Source organism: Xyrauchen texanus, chromosome 27 (genome assembly GCF_025860055.1).
Source record: "Xyrauchen texanus isolate HMW12.3.18 chromosome 27, RBS_HiC_50CHRs, whole genome shotgun sequence".
Lineage (NCBI taxonomy): Eukaryota > Metazoa > Chordata > Actinopteri > Cypriniformes > Catostomidae > Xyrauchen > Xyrauchen texanus.
Window position 1 is genome coordinate 21,783,317 of NC_068302.1, and position 24,643 is coordinate 21,807,959.

The 24,643-nt window shown below is 35.6% G+C and overlaps 1 protein-coding gene across 1 annotated transcript; it reads right to left on the bottom strand.

Moving 5' to 3' along the window:
- Positions 1-1,303: 1,303 nt before the first annotated feature.
- Positions 1,304-24,111, bottom strand: slc13a3 (solute carrier family 13 member 3). The gene is made up of 13 exons (XM_052094414.1): positions 23,814-24,111; positions 22,916-23,181; positions 20,374-20,537; positions 19,961-20,024; positions 19,375-19,554; positions 15,390-15,515; positions 15,198-15,290; positions 14,864-14,968; positions 11,375-11,472; positions 9,973-10,085; positions 9,395-9,556; positions 6,762-6,899; positions 1,304-2,012 (listed from the first exon to the last, which is right to left on the bottom strand). The coding sequence occupies exons 1-13, from the start codon at positions 23,919-23,921 to the stop codon at positions 1,836-1,838; spliced, it is 1,794 nt and encodes a 597-aa protein (XP_051950374.1). The 5' UTR covers positions 23,922-24,111; the 3' UTR covers positions 1,304-1,835.
- Positions 24,112-24,643: the final 532 nt, after the last annotated feature.

Here is a 24,643-nt window from a genome sequence, read left to right on the forward strand (position 1 = left end):
AGTTTTTTAAGAAAAGTCACAAACAGATAGGATTAATTTTACAGCTTTACCCATGCATTTGTATTAGGGCTGCACAATTATTATAATTTCCCTTCATAATCTAATTGCGATAAATTTTGAAAAATAAAATCTGTCTAGGGTATCTGCATTAGAGGTCTTCACAGGTCCAAAAATTTGTGCCCGAACCCAAACACACCCGGAAATGTACTACCCGTACCCGAATTGGACCCATCTATTATTTGAAATCTTGGATCCGAGAAATCCTGAACCCGAACTGGACCCGTCTATTATTTGAAAACAATCCTGTGACTATGAGCTGGGCACTGAACACACACACACACACACACACACACACACACACACACACACACACACACACACACACACACACACACACACACACACACACACACACACACACACACACACACACACACACACACACACACACACACACACACACACACACACACACACACACACACACATATATATATATACTCAGGTAAACAATCCTGTGACTATGAGCTTGGGTTAGAGTGGACCTGTGAAGACCTCTAATCTGCATCCTATATTCTTTATGTAGGCCACATATATCAGAGAACACACATATATATATATATATATAGGAGTCATATATCAGAAAGCCAGAGCCTATTGACAGAGCCTACCTGAGAGAAAACTGAGAAAGTACATCATCATCATACAGTAAGTTAAATAGAGTCTTGAATATGATTATAGATTTATCTCAATGTTAAAAAATGGATATTGAAAAATAATCCTTAGAACTTGAGCTGGGCACTGAACACATATATACAGGTAAACAATCCTGTGACTATGAGCTGGGCACTGAACACATGCAAACTGACTCATTAAGTTGCTCAGATTTACATGAGACCTAAACACAGATCACACTGCACAACTACAAACATACTTACACCATATGACATGGCACATCAAATACAAATTATATTAATGACTCTTAAATGGAAGCTACCAAAAATCACGTGTGAGAAAGTCTGAAACCATCAAACATCATCAGCCTCTGTTATGAAAGGTTATGTGAGTGTAATGATTGCTGCTTTCAAATCAAATGGTTTTCAAAGAACTTTGACACACATATACTTATTTTTCTAATTAGTAATTTTGGATCCTTTTGGTCCTCTGTACATTTATTTACATGTCCACTTTCCCACAGTTCTTTCTAATACATTTCTACTTCTCTGTTCAATGAACTACAACATTCATATCTCCTTTAATACTGTCTGTTAAATCTGTCACTTTGTCTGATTAGGGGTTTGCCAATAACTCTACATAGTTTTGTTGGATCAAAGATTTAATTAGGTTTCATGGATAATAAACACAAGATGATAACAATTTAACATTGAAATGTTGCATATTAACATCTGGAAGAAAACATCTATTTATACAAATGACATTATTAGAACAAATTTACAACCTACAAAAATGCTTAGGATTCTTTAAAAAGATTTAAAAGACCAGCTTTAAACTACATTTATAGACATTATATACTTCTTCAAAATCTCCCAAACTTTTAAAGTTTTCTTCAAGGCACAAGAGGGCAGTGCGGAGCAGGAAGTGAGGTCACGGTAGTGTGTTGAGCCATACACTGAGGGAAATTCCTTAGTTCAGCAAATTAAGAGTTCTATTTCTATTTCTTTTCAGTCTTATATCTACAGTATATACAGAATCCAAACTGAATGTGTAATTTTGATTGTTAAATCTTTCACTTGGTCTAATATACATGGATTGAAATCACATCATAAGAATACGTTGTGCGCATATACACGCATGTCCTAGTTCATGCCTGTTCTCTAGCCTGTCATATTCATTGCTGGTATGGTATGTGTAGGCACTGTTACGGAGGTATCGTTTAAAGGTCTTGCCCAATCAGGGTACATGTGTAGATTAAACATTTGAAGACCCCATGTGTTCATGGCCAGAGACACACACATAATTCCCAGGATGTTCATCACAAACCCAGTCCTCACCTGTTAAAAACCCCAAATCACACAAACACATCATATTAACAAAGTTTTTCACCTGCAAACCCCAACATCATGCTTAAAGGTGCACTCAAGAATTTTTAAAAACACAAAGAAATTGTAGTTGGGGTGGACTGAGTCAGGGGAGGTAATTTAGAGGGGGGATGCAGTTCCAATTAAAAACAACATGATCACACCGGAAGTCGACATGTTGTTACCAAATGTTCCAGTACCCTGACATTGACCCTATTCTGCCAAGTTACTGACAAACCATCACTCAACAGACCTGGGTTCGTGTACCATATTGAAATCAGGAAGGAATCACGTTCAATTAAAACATTATGAGCGCCATTTGGAAGTTCCATTTTTCCCTCTAAGATTACAGTTTTACTCCACTGATGGTTAGGTTTGGGGGTAGAGATAATAAAATTAGCAGTTTATGTAATTCAGTTGGATTAATTTCCATAACATAGAGCATCTGAACACAATTTTTTTTAATAAATCTTCATAAAATTGTATTGGTTTTATTTAACTTGTTACACCTGTGGTGTTCAGGGTCTTCAGTGACCATTGGAAATGAATGAGTTAGAGCAGTGTTTCCCAACCACTGTGCTAGTGTGCCGTGAAAGATTGTTAAATTCCACAAAATAAATAAATGCATGAAAAAAATTATAATTTCAGGGATCCAAACTCACCTTTCGGGGAAATTTACCAATTTGAAACCATATTCGGTCACTTATGTGATTGTGATGAGCAATGATTAATGTGCAAATGTGAGTGATATTTATACATGTTAAGGGTCTTTCTCGTTACTCGCGTCAGCGCTGCAGAATACATTGAAGTCTATGAAGTGACTTTGCACCAAAGTGTTTTTCACACACACGTTTTTGCTTCACCTATGATGTCACTGAGAGTACAAAGCAACAATAAATATTTAAAAACGGTCCAAATTTGTGGAGAGACATTGAATATAATTTCTTTTTATTAAATATTATCTTATCATTTACAAATATTAGAGACTTCAGTTATTGAACTCATTTAAATACACCAAGAAAACGCTTCGACCTAAACATAAACGAGTCCTTTTATTACTTTCTGCTATCAAAGCAACTGCAAGCTCTTTTTCTCTCTTCCAAATACGTTTTCAGTGTTTATTGTGCACACCTGCTTTTTTACATGGCAAACTCGTAAAATCGCCCCTCTGTGACGCTTTCGGCAACTCTTGTCATGTGGAGGGCAATGCGGCGCTTGATGCTGGGTTTAGCCTCCAGAACCAAATTAAAACTGCCACGAGAAGTCGTCTGTTTGAGGCAAAGACACAAAATCTAATGACAATTGCCTCAGCATCAGTCTCCCTTGACGCATTTGATTACGCACAGCGAGCACCCAGTTTAAGTTGATGCGAACCAGGAGGAAGGTTTGAGATGTCGACTGAGTTCTATTCAGTTAATTTTTTACATGTTTTGTTCATATTTTAATCATATTAGTTTTTTTTGTAATATTTAGTTGTTCATATGTCGTGTTTTAGTGGCCTCCGCTGTCACTGCGTGGGGGAAAAAAAACATTAATCTGCGTCGTGTGGTGTCTCTATTGATCATCTGTTCTCTTAATAAATAAATAAATGTATAATCTGCTATAAGCTCGTCCTGTAAATTCATGATTAAAAATGAAAATGTGAATGAAAATAATCATTAAAATATGAAAATTAAAATGACGGGTAATAATAGATTATGACAGAATTTGTTTTACCTTTCCGTCAATATTTCTGTCCAAAAATGGTGGACAATGAGAACGTCTAACACAAGCACTGTATGTGAATTTTTTTTTTTTTAAATATTCGTATTTCAAACATTACAAGTAAACTACTAAGATGGACAGAAAATATAGACAAGTTCTTGAAAAAGAAAAATATTTTCAATGGTTAGACTATTTGGGATAGTGGTGTGCTGTATTTTTTTTTATTGTAAAAAGTGTGCCATGGCAGAACATTTTTTGGGAAACACTGGGTTAGAGTTCAAAATGCAGAAATATTAAGAGTTCAGGAGCATCCCAATCCTTTAGATGAGCACATATGTGGATGTGTGTTTGCACAAGTCCTCGGACATGCACACACACACACACACACACACACACACACACACACACACACACACACACACACACACACACACACACACACACACGTTGATCTCCTTATCATAGTATGTTGTTTTTGGGCTCATTTGAATCTGGATAGTCTGCTATAAGTTACAATATGTCATTGTCTATGTTATAAGTATGTTTCAAAAAGTAAGGAAAATCGTGACAAAAGACAACTGTTTATAAAATGTGTGTGTGTTAGTGGGAATTTCATACATTAATACTCACTGTGGTTTGGTCTTTTGAGTGAAACAAGTCTGCTCATTGCATTTTACTAATTGGGACCTTTCCAACGAACACATGGCTATCTCATCTTTTTTATATTTTTACCTACTGTAAATATAATTGTTGTGATATCAAATTTGCAAATTATGAGAACAAAACAAGGGCTGCCCCCGACCAAAGTTTTTTCTAGTTGACAAGTTTATGATTTTAATATATTTACATAAATATATATATTTTGGGCAGCATCAGAAAATGGTTTGAGTTTCAGGGCTGGGAAATAATGTTATAAGTAACATTGCTAACACTGTTCTACACTACAGCAGTTTGTTGTGAATGCAACTCTGCAGCCTATACATCTGTGATTTAAAACATATAATAATACAAAAACACATTCACCTTGAACCATTATTTATATTTCAGTGATTACTATCATCATTATAATTATTATTTTTACATTTATAATTGTTTTTATGTCTTCATTTGTGTAATTTTCCGCCTGCATGTTTAGACGGATAATTGCCTGATGGTAAATGGAAAGGTGATTACTTATATATATATATATATATATATAATTTATTTTGATCACTTCATTATTTTAATGGCTTTTTTGTTTGGAGTGCAAATTGAATTTACAAATGTATTTGATTTAGTTTTTTAAATAAATTAATTGAATTTTCAATGCAAAATCACAAAGCAAGAATATTCACTGATGTAATTGGATATTGCGATATATATATATATACAGGATTGGGAGGGTTACTTTTTAAATGTATTCCACTACAGATTACAGAATACATACTGTAAAATATCATTTGTAATGTATTTCGTTAAATAACTCAAGGTAATAACTAATGTATTCTCAATACTTTGGATTACTTCTTCAGCACTGGTAGATTTTTTCACTTGTTTTGACTATAAAAAATTCTGCCAGTACAGTAAGACAAAATACATATTCAAAATAAATTCGCTGAAAAACCTAAATAACTTATGCAGTGTTGTTTCTAAAACAAGATGAATCTAATTTATCTTTTTTGTTTTTAGATATTTTTACAGGAAAACAATACAACAATTATTATCAAGAATACGATTTTTGACCTAATATCAAAGGTCTTACTAGAAAAAAGAAATCATGATCTAATGAGAATTTTCATAATAAAAAATGGCTAGAAATAGAATTTTAGCTTAGCATAAAGCTGACAATTTACACAAGGTTTATTTATATTTCTTCTGCTCCAAACTTACTTCAAACTAACTTCTCTGTCTGCTCATAATAATGTAACACATCATAAGAAAGTGTTTCACCGCTGTTCAAATGCACTTTGGGTCGCATCATTTATATGTATAAATGTTTTCTAAATATTAGAATAATAAATAATAAAAGGACTAAATATTAAATGAAATAAATTACAATAAAATGCAAAGTAATCTCTTCAGTAATCAAAAAATACTTTTGAATGTAACTGTATTCTAATTACCAATGATTAAAATTGTAACTGTAGTAGAAAACAGACTTATATTTATTATTCTAAATATGTAATCCAGTTTCATGTATTCAGTTACTCCCCAACCCCAACCCTGCATATATATATATATATATATACAAATATAAACAAAACAAATTTATTCACACACATGATTATTAACAAAATACTAGACCGTTAGAGATTGTAAAGCTGAACTAGGTTCTTTGTCAGAGAGATGTTGTCCCAAATTACCTCATAGTACCACCAAGCACAAACCAGCAGTAATACCTGTTCATCGGTTTCCTGCTGTTTTTTTTCTTTTTTCTGTGACCTACCAACCAATCAAAACTTGGTCGAGCAAGACCCTTCTCATCAACTAACGTTTAGTCAACTATTAGGGGCAGCCCTAAACAAAACTTTTTAATTTGTCTGCAAATTAAAAAGCATTATTTAAGAATTGGTAGGATCAACAATATGCATTGTAAAGTCCAGATTATAAGCTTTAAAATGACACATATTTTGTTTAGATCAAGCAAGTGGTTATTCATATTTGACATAATTATGTGCCCCCCACTAGGGTGCCCCCCACTAGCCCAAAATAATCTCAGTTTAATTAATTCTTCTATCAATAAATTCTATCAAGTACAAAACCTATCATGATGACTAAAAAAGTTGACAAAAAGATCTAATGCAATATCTTGAGATAGTATATGCAATATGAGAGATTTATTAACAGTCTTAGAGGGACAGACTACGAAATATCGAATTTTTCAAATACAGTAACTGAGAATTTCTGTTTTTGCAGCATCTACGTCATGTCAGTGAACTGAGTGCACCTTTTACTCATATGACTCATATAAAATAATAACATCTATGTGCTCTGATAAAACGATTTTTCATGTGTTTTATGGTTGGCTGCTCTTCTCACCATATCTTTGACCATCAGGTGTCCAGAGGCAAAGGCGATTGAATTGGGAGGTGTCGACACAGGAAGCATGAAAGCGTAAGAGCATCCCGTTGTTGCTGGGATCATGAAATACAGTGGATTGACTTTCACACGGATGGCCTAAATATATACACAGATCAAAAGACTTTAAATAGGCACTGGATTTAATGCTTTAAATTCAAAGTAAAATAAAATGCTTTTAAAGACTAGATTATTTTTTTTACTCTTGAGAATATATTTCTAAAGTTTTGTGGATCTATTGTTTTAAAGTCAGTTAACACTAAATTAATTGGTTTTATTTGTGAAAAATATGATTTAATATGACTGAATCAACATGGCTAAGATCAATTAAAAATAGAATCTCAAGGTAACATGTTTTGTTTACCACTTTTTACAGTGTAATTTATTTTTATTGTTCATATTATAAAACATATATCATAGCATACAATGCATTCAGAAAGGATTCAGACCCCTTCCTTTTTTCCACATTTTTTGTTACAGAAATTTGCTAAAATGCTTTACATAATTTTTTTTCACATCAGTCTACATTCCATAACCCATAATGACAAAGCAAAAAAAAACTTTTTTTTGCTAACTTTCAAATTCATTACAATTAAAAAAACTGAAAAATCACATTGACATAAGTATTCAGATCCTTTGCTATGACACTTGAAATTTAGCTCAGGTGCATCCCATTTCTCTGAAACATCTTTGTGATGTTTCTACACTTTGATTAGAGTCCACCTGTGGCAAATTCAATTGACTGGACAGGATTTGGAAAGGTAAACACCTGCCTATACGAGGTCTCGCAGCTGAAAATACATACCAGATGTCAAAGGAACTGCCTGAAGAGCTCAGAGACAGGATTGTGTCGAGGCATATATCTGGGGAATGCTACAAAATGTTTTGGCTGCATTGAAGGTTCCCAAGAGCTCCGTGGCCTCCATAATTTGTAAATGAAAGAAGTTTGGAAAAACCATGACTCTTCCTAGAGCTGGCCACTTGGCCAAACTGAGCAATCGGGGGAGAAGGGCCTTGGTAAGAGAGGTGACCAAGAACCCATTGGTCACTCTGGTTGAACTCCAGAGATCATGAGTGGATATGGGAGAAACTTGAAGGATAACCATCACTGCAACACTCCACCGATCTGGACTTTATGTCAGAGTCTCCAGACGGAAGCATTTCCTCAGTGCAAGACACATAACAAAAGCACCTGAAGGACTCTCAGACTGAGAGAAACAAGATTCTATGCTCTGATGAAACGAAGATTGAACTGTTTGGCCTCAATTCCAAGTGTCATGTCTGGAGGAAACTAGGCACCGCCATCACCAGTGCAATACCATCCCAGCGGTGAAGTATGGTGGTGGTAACATCGTGCTGTGTGGGTGTTTTTCAGTGGCAGGGACTGGGGGACTGGTCAGAGTTGAAGGAAAGTTGAAAGAGATATCCTTAATGAAAACCTTGTTTGGAGTGCTCAGGACCTCAGACTGGACCGAAGGTTCATCTTCCAACAGGACAATGACCCCGAAGCACACAGCCAAGACAATGCAAGAGTGGCTTAGAGATAATCCTGTAAATGTCCTTGAGTGGCCCAGAACCCAATCAAACATCTCTGGAGAGACCTGAAAATGGCTGTCCCCATCCAACCTGACAGACTTTGAGAGGAGAATGACAGAAAATCCCCAAATCTGGGTGTGCAAACTTGTCACATCATACCCAAAAAGACTTGAGGCTGTAATCGCTGCCAAAGGAGCTTCAACTAAGTTCTGGGTTAAGGATTTGAATAAGCGTAAGGTTCAACTTTATTGTCCGTATAGGTATAGTTGTCTTTGGCTCAGAGCCGCTGCTTACAAAAAACAAATGCACCAATACAAAAGAAAACACATAAGAATTATACAAACTGCCATATGCAAGAGGACTAATAGAATCCTTTACCATTTACTATTCAATAATCTCACTGCCATTGGAACAAATTAATTGCTGTATTGGTTCAACCTGCACTTTGGCAATCTAAACCACCTGCCTAATGGTAGCATCTCAAATAAAAAAATAAAAAAATGTAAGGTATGTGTTGGATCATTTCAAATTTTCATACAGAGCCTGCAGGTAATATTGGTCTTTTTTACCCATAGTCTTCATTGCATCTCACTGAAACGTGCAAGCTTCAACTTCTACTGGCAAATTGCCATAACACACCTGTATGACATACTTAATCCCACTCTCTAAAATCATCTGATAAAACAAATACACAATCTTACTGTTGACACCGTAAAATCTAAGCCTTCTTAAAAAGTACATCCTCTGTTGCAACTTAGAGCAAAGGTTATCAACATACTTGTGTCAATGTGATATTTCAGTTTTTTTTTAAACATTTGCAAAGTTATCAAAAATATAACTTTTTTTGCTTTGGCATTTTAGGGTATGGAGTGTAGATTGATGTAAAAAAATAATAATAATAATTTGAAGCATTTCAGCATAAGGCAGCAACATAAAAGAAAATTGACAAATGAACGGGTCTGAATACTTTCCGAAAGCGCTGTATATATGACTCTGAGCTCATATATATCATAAATAACACAAGCTGTGATTCCGCTGTATGTGTGTCGATACAGTACCAGTTCAGCGATGACAGGAAGAAAGATGATGATGGTGGCTGTGTTACTGGCAAACTCAGTGAAGCAGGCAATGAAGGCTGTGATGAGGATGACTGCGACAGCAGGAGGAACCTGAGCAAGAGGCTCCAAGTGGCTTCCTATCCATACTGCTAACCCTGATTCCTATTCCAAAACCAAAAACACATGTATAGGTTTAAAGCTAAAGTGTGTCATTTCTGTGCCTCTAGCATCACCAAACAGAACGGTAAAAATGATGACAGCTTAGGTCGAATAAATAGATAGTCCCACCCCAAAATCACCTCAATGTTGCTGTGTTTAGCTGCTCGAGATGGGTGTATAGGGATAAGGAGACATTATCGTAGAATCTCTAAATGTGCTGCAGTATTGTATCATTTAGATGAGTATACAGACTCCCAGATTCATGGAATGAATTACATTTTTTTAATATTTCTAATTTCTTTAAATTTTAACATTGATCCCCTGAGAATTATCAACAGATTTAATGCATCAGAACTTCTTCGGTAAGAAGTTTCAACATGTATTTCAGTCCAGAGGGGACAAAGCAGATAATGAGGTACCTCGCAGCCTTTGGCCATTGCAAATCCACCACCCAGCAGCAAAATTATATTCCATGGCACACACTCCTGAGCCTTTCTCCATGACAACAGGGGTACATATGGAGTATTTGAAGCTAGAGAGGCAGAGATAGAAATGAAAATGAATTATAACCCTGAGAACATCTAGAGGACTGTCTGACTGTTTCTGAAAATCTTAAGTGAGTGTTAAATGTCTTAAGATTTTGAAAAATGCTAAACAAATATTATGACTTAAAATGAATAAGAAATATTTAAGATTCTGCACTATTTCTAGGTCACTATTCAAATTTGTGACATTGATCATTAAGTACAAAAGGTACAGGGACTGCAAGTCATAATCCATCCCTGAGTATGTAGCTGTTCATTCACATGTAACACTGTGCTCAACTGAAGTTGATTGTATTCTCAAGCTTGTTTCAGACATTTGTTGCACGAAAACTCTGATTATGATTGCATCTTTTGAATTGCACGAGGAAAGAAAATTGATTTGGAATTGGTGTTAAAATATTGCATCTGGCAGCAGAGGAAATGAAGTCTGACTTTTGACTCATTTGAAGGACTCCAGAAAGTCTGATGTTTTTATGCTGGTGCTAACACATTTTGTGACCAACAGAGGGTTTAGAAATTACTGGCAGGATTTAGACACCAACATAACCCATAACCCAAGGCATATTTAACCCTTTACACACAGGGAATACTGCTATCACAATATTATTGTGGTTTACATGTGATGTAAACTAGTAACTTGTGCCAGATAAAATTTGAATAAAGAAGCTTAAAAAAATAAAGAAGAATTGGAAAATAATGAGACAGTGAATGGTGGTAAGATTTCTTTGAGATTATTATAATCTCTACACAGTGGCTCCACAGTTAGTGTTCTCTGCTGGATCACTCTCAGACACACTAATCAGAATCATTAACATTCCTCATCTTTTTCAACATGATTCACACATGATCTAGAAACCTATTCGGCTGCCAAAATAAACTGTATTAGAAAGTTAATGATGTAACAAAAAAAAAAAAACAATAAAAAAATGTCTCACTTTACAATATTAGATATTTGAATATTTCGAGCTGACAGAAAGGATAGGGTCACTCAGATAACCACTCTCACTACAATTGTAGTGAGAAGAATAGCATCTCAGAATGCACAACATTTCAAATCTTGAGGCGGATGGGCTACAACAGAAGAAGACCACACCGGGCACTTTATTAGGACCATAGTGTTCCTAATAAAGTGCTCTGTGAGTGTATATTGATTATTTTGAGTGACTTTTTAGTTTCTTCAAACTTTGCACAATTTAAAGTTTGAGCTGATTTCATACTCCATGGCTCATTTAAGTCATAAACCACAAAACAGGAGATCAATCAACTGTTTACTCACCTCTCGGATCAAACCACCAACATATAGATGGACGCTGGGATGGAAAGAAAAAGAGTATGGAGATGATAATGACTCCAGTAACAGCATCAGATACATAACTGGTGAAAGACCAAAGCAGAGAGAGAGGTAAACATACATTTAGAGATGCACAGAGAAACAGTCAAGTTACTAATTCAAGCTCTAATTAGCAAAGTGGACAACAGTACATGTTATTTCATGTGACCTTCAACTCTATTTTTGAGTTGAACAGAACAAGCTGTTCTGTTGTTTTGAAAGTGTTTTGCTGAGAATTCATGCAGTGAGTTAAGCCCCTGAGAACACAGCAAGATTAAATTATTCATGCTAGCTTCATATGTGGTTGAACAGATGAAAGTTAGTATTCAGATTTGGTAAGCAAGTTGACTACTTTTCAACCAGTTCTCAGTCAAAGGTATAGATCACCAAAAAATTTAAATTCTCACATCATTTACTCACCCTCATGCCATCTAAGAGGTTTATGACTTTCTTTCTTCTGCAGAACACAAACAAAGATTTTCAGTTGAACATCTCAAAATGCAAGTGACTTGTGAAACTTTCAGGTCTTGCTATTGCAGTCCCTAATCATGATCATGATTTCAAGCTCAGTTACACTTCCTATGCTTGACACATGTGCAGAATGCTAGATGGCGCTATAGGAAGTGTAATCGAGCTTGAAATCATGATCGCCAAGGAGACGGCTGTCATGATCTACAGTGAAAAATGAGTTATACTTTGGTCTGTTCTCATTCAAAACCAACTGAATTGCTTCCGAAGACATTTATTAAACCACTAGAGTATGATGGATTGTGTTTATGCTGACTTTATCTGCTTTTTGGAGCGTCAAAGGCCTGATCACCATTCACTTGCATTGTGAGGACATACAGAACTGAGATATTCTTCTAAAAATCGTCTTTTTTTTTTTTATATATATATATACACATCTGGGATGGCATGAGGGTGAGTAAATGATGAGAGCATTTTCATTTTTTGGTAAACTATCTTAATTTACTATCAGAAATAATCGTTTGAAGTTGAAGTGCATATTTTTTTATGCCACTAGATCACCAAACACTATTGCAAAAATACGTTTTCGCCTAGGTTTTCTCGTGAAAATTTCCCCCCAGCCACGGCTTATCTAGATGGGCAGGTAGGGCAGAGCCCAGTCTAAGTATTCATCCACTTGACAACATAGATCCAAACTATAAACTGCCATTAATGATGGCAGTTTAGTTTGACATATGTATTTAAAAGCAGGCCAAGTATAAGTTTTAATCCTATTTCTAAGTCATAAAGTAGCTGAAAACTCTTGTTACACAGTGTTTGATATTGTTATTCAAGCATGTGAGGCAGAGTGTCTGCTGTCCCCCAAACTCCACAGCACCCCTCAGTTTTCCATTGGAAATCTGAGGTCAAATATGATATGGCAACAAGCCCTCAATTGAGACACATTGGGTCAGAAATTAGTCCCATACATAGCACCAAACCAAAGGTAAATTTAGTATTAGTGTGCGCCAGCAGTGTGACAGATTGCAAACATGGCGAGTACTATTGATAAACGTGTGTGTAACATTGTGTTGTTTCTACACCAAATTCAAGACAATTTGACTATCAAACTTGGCTCTTGAAACTTTTTGTTTTAAATTTACTGTGTTCATTTTAATACAGTGGAAATGTATAATTTGCATGAAGATAGTTTTGTTTCTGTCTTCTCCCTTATGTTCTTCAACAACACCTAACATTATAAAATAACATCTGATTTAGATTTTGATCTACAACAAGTCAACATTTTAAGATAACGCACTCTTATTTAGAATATTAGAGACAACATTATATTGATTATGTGCCACCATGCAGTGGATTAATGCAGGGACAGCACATATTGTATCAGCGCCTTTGTGTTTGAATGATGAGTTGAACGAGTAGAATAATTAAAAAAAAAACATTATTAAAAAAAAATGATATAGAGCAAAATCTGCCCCACCTATATCTGTGGTCAAGAGCCACTACTTCTTCCAACCCCAGCCATTGGTTTTACAAAAAGATGGTACTGCCTGAAAATTGGTTGAACCAATGTTGCTATAGCAGGCTGGTTGCAATGTTTTGTCACTAACACTCCACTTTACATCACATGGGTTTGGAAGAACATGAGACTGAGTAAATGATAACAGAATTTTTATTTTTGGGTAAAGTATTTATAAACTGGGATAGGAGATTTAAAAAAAAAAAAGACATCATCTTTATTTATAAACAGTTAAAATAATATGCAATAGGAAATAAAAGGTGCCTTATAAATGAAAAACGTTTTTGACATTTTGCAGATTCTAAAAATATTCAACATTAATGCAACAAGCAATCTTGACTTAACATCTCAGCACATTATTAACATGTACCCCTGAATCAATGTAATAGACACAACCCTGCAAACCAATTCATTATCTCTTATTGTTCCAAGGCAGCGTGCTTTTAAAAATGTTCCTCTCATCTACAGATGCTGAATCACCCTTACATCTTGTGGAGCACAAATTAATAAATAATCATGTTCTCTTTCTCTCTGTTTCTTTTCTATATGTTGTGTGTTTATCTTGGTAACTCAGACTTGAGGTAAACTGACATCCTGCAAATACAGAAAGGTCAGCTCTATGGAGAGAGCAGGTCAACTGCTCCATATTCTTGAACCTCTTTGTCTGTGTGCATTAGCGTGATGGGCCAGAGAAAAAGAAAGTTAGGAGAGTAGAGGAGAGGATGCTTAGTGCTGGATTCTCTTATTTGCATATGTAAATATATAAAACTAAATTTCTTCCTTGCAAGTGAAATCCTGCACAAATATTGATACACTAATTTACTGACATTGTATATTTATTAATTTTCAAACCTTTCAAAAATGAAAAAATTTATAGACACTGGAATGGGCCTTTGAAATAAATGGGATTATTTTAATATTTTTCTGAAAGATAATAATTAATCTAAACACTCCTAATTGCATACATTTTCGCATGAAGAATAGACCAATTCCTAATGCCACAGGTTTATTTTAGCAGATAAAATGTATTGCACGTTAGACCTTCAGCTATAATGTGAATTAATGAGCAAGTGTCACTTTCTATAATATAGGCCTACTTTACGAAATACAATATTTTACTATTAATAATAGATACTGAAAATTATTGCTAATTACTTTTACTGAATCATTTTGAATTAAAAATACAAATAATGTCACCTAAAGTTAGACAGACAAACTATACTGATAGGCAAATTATGTTTCAAAAAAGGAAGAAGCATTATACTGTTTATAAAATATAAAATCTGTTTTATTTAGATTTTTTTTTATCTGATGGGTTATCAGTATGACAGTTTTCGTATTGGATATATCTTGCATTACCCAAAACATCAATCTTTCAGTTAAAATGTGACAGGAAATTCTTGTGTTTTTGATATCGCTAACATTGCTCAATACCCTGAGATGTGTCTTACCCTTTGGTAAAGAAAACGGACCATCCTGTCACAAACTTTGGATCTCGGGTGAACAGAAGGACAGCAAAAAGAACGAAGAAGAAAGCAATGGATCCTTCTGCAAACCTATAAAGATTAGATGAGAGCAATTACATCTTATTTGAACTGAATTGCTGATGGAAAGGAACAATAGTACATTGTTGAAAATGTTTTGCTAGGTAACTTAAAAAATTGGTCATTTTTAAATGTCAGGTCAGGTAATGTGGAAACATGTAATTTTCACACTTTACATTGAGGGAAGGTGAAAAATGTAGTGTGTATGTCGATAAACAGGATAAAGTACTCCATTACTTACTTTATTGGGCCCAGTTTTTTGTAGTCTTCATCAATAACAGTTTTTGCTTTAGCTTCTGCAGCTGCACGTTCATCATGTTTGCTAATACACAGTCTGTGTACAAATAAACACACATTTGAGAGATGTATGCATGAGTATGCATGTACAGTATCTTATAGAGCATGTGTGTTTACTGTAGATGGGTTTGTGTACCGTGTATTGAGCCCCCCGTAAAGGAAGGCAATCCAAATCCAGCCCAAGATGAGGAAGAGAAGCATGAGTGGGAAGGCAAAGACAAACCATGAGCCGAAATTGATGAGGTCACATTCAGGGAAGTAGCTAGAGACACACACATGTACATACATGACATTGAGTTTCAATAACTTTTTGTCTATTACAGCTTTAACCTCGTGCGACCCTGCGGCCTCATGCAAGACTATTTTGGATTCGCTATACACAACGCATAATTTAAACCCATTGTATACTGTTCACAAACTCTAAGGAGTCATTTAAGGGTTCAAATTCTGATGCACAGAGTCTGACGTGACCAAACACCATAAGTTGATTTCAGTGAACTGCTTCTATGGGCGAAGCGCCAACCAAAGTGCCTCTGGTAAGAAACCCCTTCAAATGTTTATACTGAAACCTATTTGGTTGTAACGAGTAGCATCTCTAGTTTCGTTTGATATGCTGCTTTAAATATTTTGTTCTTTTTTCACATTCTGGTGCGCTGATAAACATGAAGTACTCGGAAGTGCTGTGGAGCGGGTTTCTGTCAGACGTTCTAAAAACATGTTCATTATTTTGAATAAATTTTCACAGTAACAAATCTGTAGTTCATTTCACTTCATTTTAATCTTCATTTTGTTAACACTGTACAGTAAGGTGCTATTCATCAACATTAGTAAATGCATTCCTATATTCACGGAGCATTTTCACAATGAGAATAAATATATTTATCCAAAACCTTTGCTTTCAGAGGCTTTATATGGAGTAAGGATGAAAATAAGGTGTATTTTAAACTGTTCTGAGACCAGTGCAGACAGAAAACACACTGGAGATCAAGTTATTCACTAAATTATTATTTTAACATGATTGGCAGTGATTTGATGATCCTGGATTACTTTTTATCAGAATTACGTATTCGTCTTTCTAGAAAATCAGCTGTTATGTCTATAACGTCTCAAAAACATGAATAACTAACACTCCTGGACACATAATAAACTAATTGATGAAAAAAAAATAACTTTCTATACAGCATATTTTACTTTTCCTTTAGACACTAAATGCTGAAAAAGTATTGGTGATCATATCAACCGTAGAGCTTGTCTTTGTGACCTCAGCTCAACTTTTGCCATTTTGTCAAGTCATTATGAGACAAGATGTCCTCTCAGTACATTGTAGATTAGACATCAGTGAGGAGTTCTGGTAAATGATTTGAGCATGTAGCCAAATGAGTTACTGAAGGAAATGTTTCCATAAACTGACAGCATCTACAGAGCTGTGTATCCTCAGTGACTGAAACACGAATACTGTATAGTACATAATCAGTCCAAAGTTAAGACAAACCTTCTCATTCTTTATTATTACTATTTTCCAGATCGTAGAATAATGAAGTGATCAAATTTATGGAATAACACAAATAACATTCTCTTAATCAACTTTATGAGGTATCCTGGGAGGCTTTTTAAAAAGTATTGGAGAAGGACTTGCTGCTTTTCCTTCACTATATGGTCCAACTCATCCATGTAAGAAACAAGAAAATAATAAAGATACACTGGCAAATTGACCACTTAATCTCGTGCGACCCCGCGTCCACATGAGTGGACATTGTATTTTGGCTTCACAATACACAACACATAATTTAAATGAATTTACACAGACTGAATAATGTTCACAAGACTCTAGACTGTCATTTAAGGGTTAAACTTCTGCCATACCATGTCAAGTGTTGATTTCCATGAAGCGCTTCCAGTGGCGCACAGCCAAAAAAGTTCCTCTGGTTTTTTATTTAAAAACTGTTTGGGTGTAAAGAGTAGTATCTCTAGTTTGAAAATCCATTCATATTCACTTGTCAGCACGCTGATAAACTTGATGTCCACTTAAGTGGATTTTGAGACATTATTCCCTAAAACGTTGAAAACTTTCGACATTAACATACCTGTGGGTAATTTTGCTTCATTGTAATATAACTTTTGTTTTATTTTGTTATCACTGTACAATACGGTTCTATTCATTAAAATTAGTAAATGCAGCCCTATAGTATTTTTATTTGTTAATTGTTAATTAGATGCTACTAGTTACAAATCAAAAGGGAAATGGAAAATGCACACATCAGTCACACTCGGGTCTCAGGATGTTAAACAGGAATCACATAGTAAATATGGTTCCATATGAGAAGTCCAGCTCAACATAGGGCTGTTACATAGAGAAATGACCTCAAAAATGTCATGGCTACACAAGTTATACATGACATTATGCATTACTTTCATTTAATCAAATCAAAGGCTACAGGCTGTACCATTGACCTCTCACTTTATGGTATGAATTATGTGTGCAACCTATACTGTATATAAAGACATCCATCCAGTTCAATCTGAGCAAGTAAACAGCAAGTAAACAGAATTCAAATTGTTTCAAAAAATATATAAAAAAAACATATTTTTTCAAATGTTTCTTCAAGAACATGTCAGATCCTATCCTGCAACTGAAAAAAATTATGAAAGTAAGCCAACCATTTGCTTCATAAACAGATCTAACCTGTTACTTGATTTAACTGTCAACTCATTTTTGTAAATCACTAAGGTAAGAAAGTGTGTGTCAATAACAAAACTTGTAATAATTTTTTTAATTGATGCAACGCAGTTCTCATCAAGTGCCAAGATTTCGAGGTTTGTGGTCTTGTGCAGCATCTCATTAAATGTTTCCGCTTCTTACTTTACAACAACTAAAAAAACTGTATTCCAGAAACTAAAATTACTCAGCTTGCTTGGTAAAAGTTTTGTAATTCTGGTGGGCTCTCAGCCATCTAAAACTCAGAGGTAATCCTGGGTGGAAAGCAAACTATGTTCCTTTGTGGCCAGTTGATATAGAGGTGACCTAATTTCTTGACTAAACAACTTCTTTTGCCCCCAATGCCCTAGTTTTTTCTCTAAAAAGAACTGCTTTGGAGTTTACACAGACCATGCACAGTCCCTCTCTTAAAAACATAAACCTCATTTCACCTCTCTCTTTCTGTGGGTTTATTGCCTACATTGTGACCAATTGTCCCCACAAGGACAGTAAAACCAAATACATCTTATGAATGTCTTAATGATAATCTAAGATTTTTTTAAATGTTTCTGAGAGGAATAGTTTTAGGGGTAAGGGTTGGGTTGGGTTAGTAGGGGATACACATTTCCATTATCTCATTATTAAAAACTATAGAAGTTAATAAATAAAATACGCTTTGTGCTAAACCATTTAAAAGCCCCCAAAGTACATACACTGTCTAGTCACTAGTATGGAAAGCACTATTTTGAACCGAAGCCTGATCTGAATACAGATTCTAGCCTTTTGCAATTGTTTTCATTAAGAATCTAATTCAATCCATCTGCATGTGGGAAAATGCTGCACAACTGTGTCACTTAGCACTGGCATTAATAATTGGTATCACTCAATCCTACAGGGACTGTAATCAGGCTGCAAAAAATGAAACTGATGAGAAAACTATGGACTTTATAGATATATTTAAGAGTCATACCCATTGAACAAGATATTAAAAACGATCATGAAAACACTGTTGCAATGTAAAAATCCCATACTCCTGTACCATAAATAGGCCTCAACCTCCCAAGGTTGAGAGGTAGGTTTTTTTTTCCTTTACCAATGTCATAAAAAATAATCCAAAATAAAATGACAGAAAGCTTCTTACACTGTAAGAAGATTACATATGAATGTGTTATGGTTTTACAGTAGCAACAATTACTAATACGGAATGGTATTTTGGTGGAAAATTGTACATTTTTGTAATTGTGGAGCATAAAAGCAGAGAGTGGGAGATGCCTAGGAGATTAGTTGGTCAATCAACATGCTTGGCAGGTCTCAAATATTTACTGCGTAATAGACTCTGGGCAAAATTAAGCCTTAAAGATTATACTGCTTGTTTTTCACTAACCAAGAGATATAAATGAGTTTGTGCATTGTCTAGGGTAAATACCTCTTCAGCTGACCCACCAGGATCAGGTTAGGGGCAGTGCCGGTGAGGGTTGCTGTTCCTCCAATGCTTGCAGCATAAGGTATACAGATAAGAAATCCTTTCCACACTTTAATCTGGTATTCTGACTCTCTTCTGATCTCTTCCAGATTCTTTTGCTCTGAGCTATTTGTCCAGTCAGGCCTGAGAGGTTACAGAAGAGAGAGAATCTCTGAGTAATGACTCAGACTTTACCATTTAGGAGTATGTACGGATGACACCATAAGATGTAACAATTTCAAGTTTACTTAGAGTTTAGAGAACACACCTGGCTGTCTCAAAATGACATCCTTTACAAATTAATCCAAAAAGTGTTACAGTTCAGATATTATGGTAAAATGGATTCTAGATAATCTATAAGATTACTACAATATGTTGACTACAAAATGTGTATACATTGTAATTGTGTATATATGTGTAAAGTATAAGTTCTTCAGATAATTGTTCAGATGATGTCTGAATATTAACAGTAGATCCTAACTTGCAACGTTTGAGTTTTGTAGTTGCTTATTCAAATAATAATTTGAATAACTGAAGTCTTTATGCTCACTTGTCATCTGTTGTCAGTATCTGTTTTTCAGAAGGCAATACATGCATCTTCACCTCAGAATCACCTGCAGAGTAAATTTTGATATAAATACCTCTTATAATAATAATGTGTCTAAGTTTTTAATAAGAAAAAGAAACGTGTTTCCGTCTCTTTATACATTAAAGGAATCTTGACTGACAACAAAATCCAGCTGTATTGGATAAAAGTAACATTTCAAAGTTCTCTGTTCAGGTTGTATATTATGTTATTCGTGTGTTCGGGTTTATTCCGCAAACAAATACTAAACCAAATATTTTCAGACCAAATGAGTTACTCATAGTTTGAAAATGTCATGGTAGCATATGATAAATGAAATGGTATTAAAAAAAATATCTTAAAACTTAAAAGCTCTTTAATTTCCTTACTGTACCCACCCTCTGGGTCACTCTTGACCTTGCAGTTCTCTTTTAGAGTCTCCAGATTTCCAAACAGACTTTCCAGTATGGCATTAGCAATGGGAAGCATCATGGCAGTTGTGGCTGTATTACTCAACCACATTGACAGGAAAGAGGAAGTGACCATCATCCCTAAAATCAGCCTGAAGCAGAAAAAAAAGAGTTACAACCAGCAAAACCAGGAAATATTTAATCATTGTTACGTATGTAAACAAAAATGACCATATACAATCAAACAACTGTCAGTCCGGGGTAAATTACCTCTGAATTGTAATTTGGTACTGATTACAAATTATTACATGACTAAAATTGTAGTCAGTAACATACTTTTTGAATTACATTTTAAAGTAATCTAATCTGATTGTTTTTGGATTACTTGTGATCTAATTCTTGTTTATTTGATTTCACATGCATCTGAGTAGGATAAGGTGATACATTTTTGACAAAGTTGCTTAAATGCATAAAAGAAAACTTTCTAAATTGATCAAAATATGAGAATTTATTTTATTTTGGGTGTTTTACCAGCTATTTGCCTGTTTATGAGCAAATTAAAAATGTTCTTACTCCGGTAATTTCGGCATTACCAACATCATCCATGTGTAGTAACACATCAGACCATCCATCCATCCATCCATCCATCCATCGTCAACCGCTTATCCTGTGTACAGGGTCGCGGGGGGCTGGAGCCTATCCCAGCTAACATTGGCCGAAAGGCGGGGGACACCCTGGACAGGTCGCCCGTCCATCGCAGGGCCACACATAGACAGACATACACTCACACTCACCTCCACATCCAAATCCACACCTAGGGCAATTTTTTTGGAGACACCAATTAACCTAGCCTGCATGTCTTTTGGATGGTGGGAGGAAGCCGGAGTACCCAGAGAGAACCCACGCAGACACGGGGAGAACATGCAAACTCCACACAGAAAGGCTGGGGCAACCAGGGTTTGAACCCACAACCTTCTTGCTGTGAGGCGACAGTGCTAACCGCTGCACCACCGTGCCGCCAGATCAGACCAGTTATATTAAAAAAGTAGTTGAAAAGTCGTTGCAAAAGTAGGTACATTTTTGAAACTGAGTACCAAAGCAATTTGCAAAACTAAAAATAACTTCACAGCACTAATGCAGTTGGTTTGGCACTTGTTGCCAAATGTTTATCAACAGTAGAATGGTTTAGAATGAAAAGTTTTAAATATTTCCAAATTAGAGGGATCAATCAATTCTGAACAATATATTGCCTTTGCCAGAATAATTTGTAATCATGTGGTCCCTAAAAACGTAACTATAATCTGATTCATGTATTTTAATCTAATTAAAAGTACTTGATATTTGTAATCTGATCACATAATCCAGATTACATGCAATCCATTACTACCCAGCATTGCCAACTGTACATGGTAATTCAGGGCACACAGAAATCAGTGACATACAGTATCTTTGTTAAGTATCTATTTCTAATTATGTAGTTTAAACTAGGATTGATAGGTAGGGTGTAATTTTACTGTCTGTCAAGAAGACAATCAAGGCCGTTTCTGACCATTTTGGCACCCTAGGCAAGATCCCAATTGGAGCCTGTTGGGTTGTAGTGGCAACCTGCTCATTGGCACTAGAAACCTGCACTCCCGCTGGACCCGACGCACCAGAGTGCGGTGTGAGACAAGTTTTCATTGCTGAGTGTGGGTGCGGGCCGGAAGGCACTGATGTGAGTGTGGGAAGCAGAAGAATTAAATTAATCGCGTGACTCCAGCAAAATAGAAATATATGGAAAGTACTACTCTGAGGCTATATGCCTGAGCATGAAGGCAGATCCCTTAATGCTATTGATGTTACTGCTTTATTAAAGAAATGAACAAACAAAACTTTGAAACCAATCACAGGTAAATCAGATACTGTAATTGGCGATGTGTTAACAACATGTGTCTCTCTCTCTGTTTTTTATGGGTGGGAATTGGCAAAATAGCCTATGACACCAGAGCGGGAAATTAATTTAAGGGAGTGGTACAGAAAAATTTAAGTAGACCTCTACCTACAGCTTTTGCAGGTGGGAGTGGGACAAAACATGAAAGCTGTGTGTGGGAATGGGAAAACATATGACCATTTTTGCAGGAGCATGACAGAAAAATCCATCCTGCGCAGACCTCTAAAAGCTATGAAAGTAAACTGTTTAGAATAACAAACATTTTTGCAGAATGAAAGAAAAAGTTGTTAAATGTAGAAAGCTTACTTTGTAGTGACTAACAGAATTGATGACTGAATCATGCAGACATGCAGGTAAATTACCAAATCAGATCCATTGATTTTCCTCCCAATTTTACAACAAGCACAGGCACACCCCCAGAAACCTGCTGTAGCCTAATGTTTCAAATAGGTCATGTATGCACAGAATGCCCTAAATTACCATCTACAATTGATAACACCTGAAATTGGAGATAAAGATGCTTGTGTGAATCATAAAATCATAATCGTTGTCATAAAAGAACAATTAAAACAAAGAGCCTCTTAATTTAAACCTTCTCACCAGGCCGGTTTCACTCCCACGATCTTCAGCACCTTGAGGGCAATGCGGCGATGGAGACCCCACTCCTCTATAGCAGATGCCATTACTAAGCCACTCAGGAACAAGAAGTTAGTCTCGAGGAAGTACTGTGGACATACCTTCTTAGAAGGCAGGATTCCCATAGTGGGGAAGAGGCAAACGGGAAGCATGGCAGTCACTGCCAGTGGGAGCGCTTCAGTGCACCAGTACAATGCCATCAGCAACACCACATACAAACATTTTCCTTCCTGAAAGCAACAGACAGGAAGATGCAAAAAAAATGACAATTCTATTCTCATTTACACACCCTCATGTAGCACACAAGAATTCAGACAGAACTCAGTCACCATTAACTTTCATTGTATTCAGGCTAGCATATTTCCTAACTTCTCAATTTCTGTTCCACAAAAGCAAGTCAGTCATACAGGTTTGGAACACCCTGAGAGAGAGTAAATGAATTTTCACTTTTGGGTGAACTATCCCCTAGTTAATGTGGATTATCATGACTGACTGAAAATTAATTTTCTATGGGCAAGTAATGTATGAGTAAAATTGGATTCAGCCAATTATTTACTGGAGACACTAACAGCACATGTATTCATGAAGACAGCATGTGGAATTACATATTTCTTTTATATATACTTTATATGTATAATCATACTCAGTGTATATAACAAGACTAATGAAACAAATCGTATTACTGTAGTATAAACATCTGCACATTTTTCTTAGGAGGACTCTGACGGTATGATCTCTTGGCAAAATATTGTTGGTTTAATGCATATTTGCTCATATGAAACTTCCTCAATAGTTCAAGAAGTTCAAAAGGCCATAGCAGCTCGTGAGTAATATTAACAGCTTCATTTATTTATTTTTTTACCTTTGGCGGCACAACGAAGAGTACAGGGAGCCACAGCAGCGGCGCGAGAATCAGAATAAGCTGTTGGCGCACGCTCCAGAGCTTCTTTGAAAATTGTGCAGGATCCATAGCGGCATAAAACGCGTTTCTTTGTGGCTTCCTTGTCTTTGCTCCGTAGCCCGCTGCGGCTCTGAAGTAAAAGTGTTGGTATCCAACTTTATTACTTTTGCTTTATTATAATTTTTTTAGCTCAGTGAGAGAAGATTGACTATTTGCTTACTCGTTAACTCCCTGTGCGTAACTCAACAGACCCCTCGAGTTAAGTCTACAACAACGTGGGTAGGACTTTAGCGCCAGGATTGATGAATAGCAAAGTTTCTAGCTCACAAAGGGGGTACGCTTTAAAAGCGTACTCTCTTAACTAAAGAAGTGCCTGTAAAGCGTTATCATATTGGAACCCATTGACAGGTCACCACATTTTGACATCATGGATTAAGAGGCCTTGACCTCTGATGTTTCATGAGAATGTTTTCCCAATTACACTATGTATTAACTTTTAGGAAATACTGTGTGTGTGTGTGTGTGTGTGTGTGTGTGTGTGAGTGTGACACACACACACACACCTATATATATATATATATATATATATATATATATATATATATATATATATATATACACACACACACACACACACACACATAAACCCTGCACTACACAGAGTACTTCCTAAAAGTTAATACATTGTATAATTTTAGAATCATAGGAAAGTCATCAAAACTATGGAATAATAGAAATGGAAATATGGGAATTATGTTGTGACTAAACTAAATCAAAACTGTGATATATTT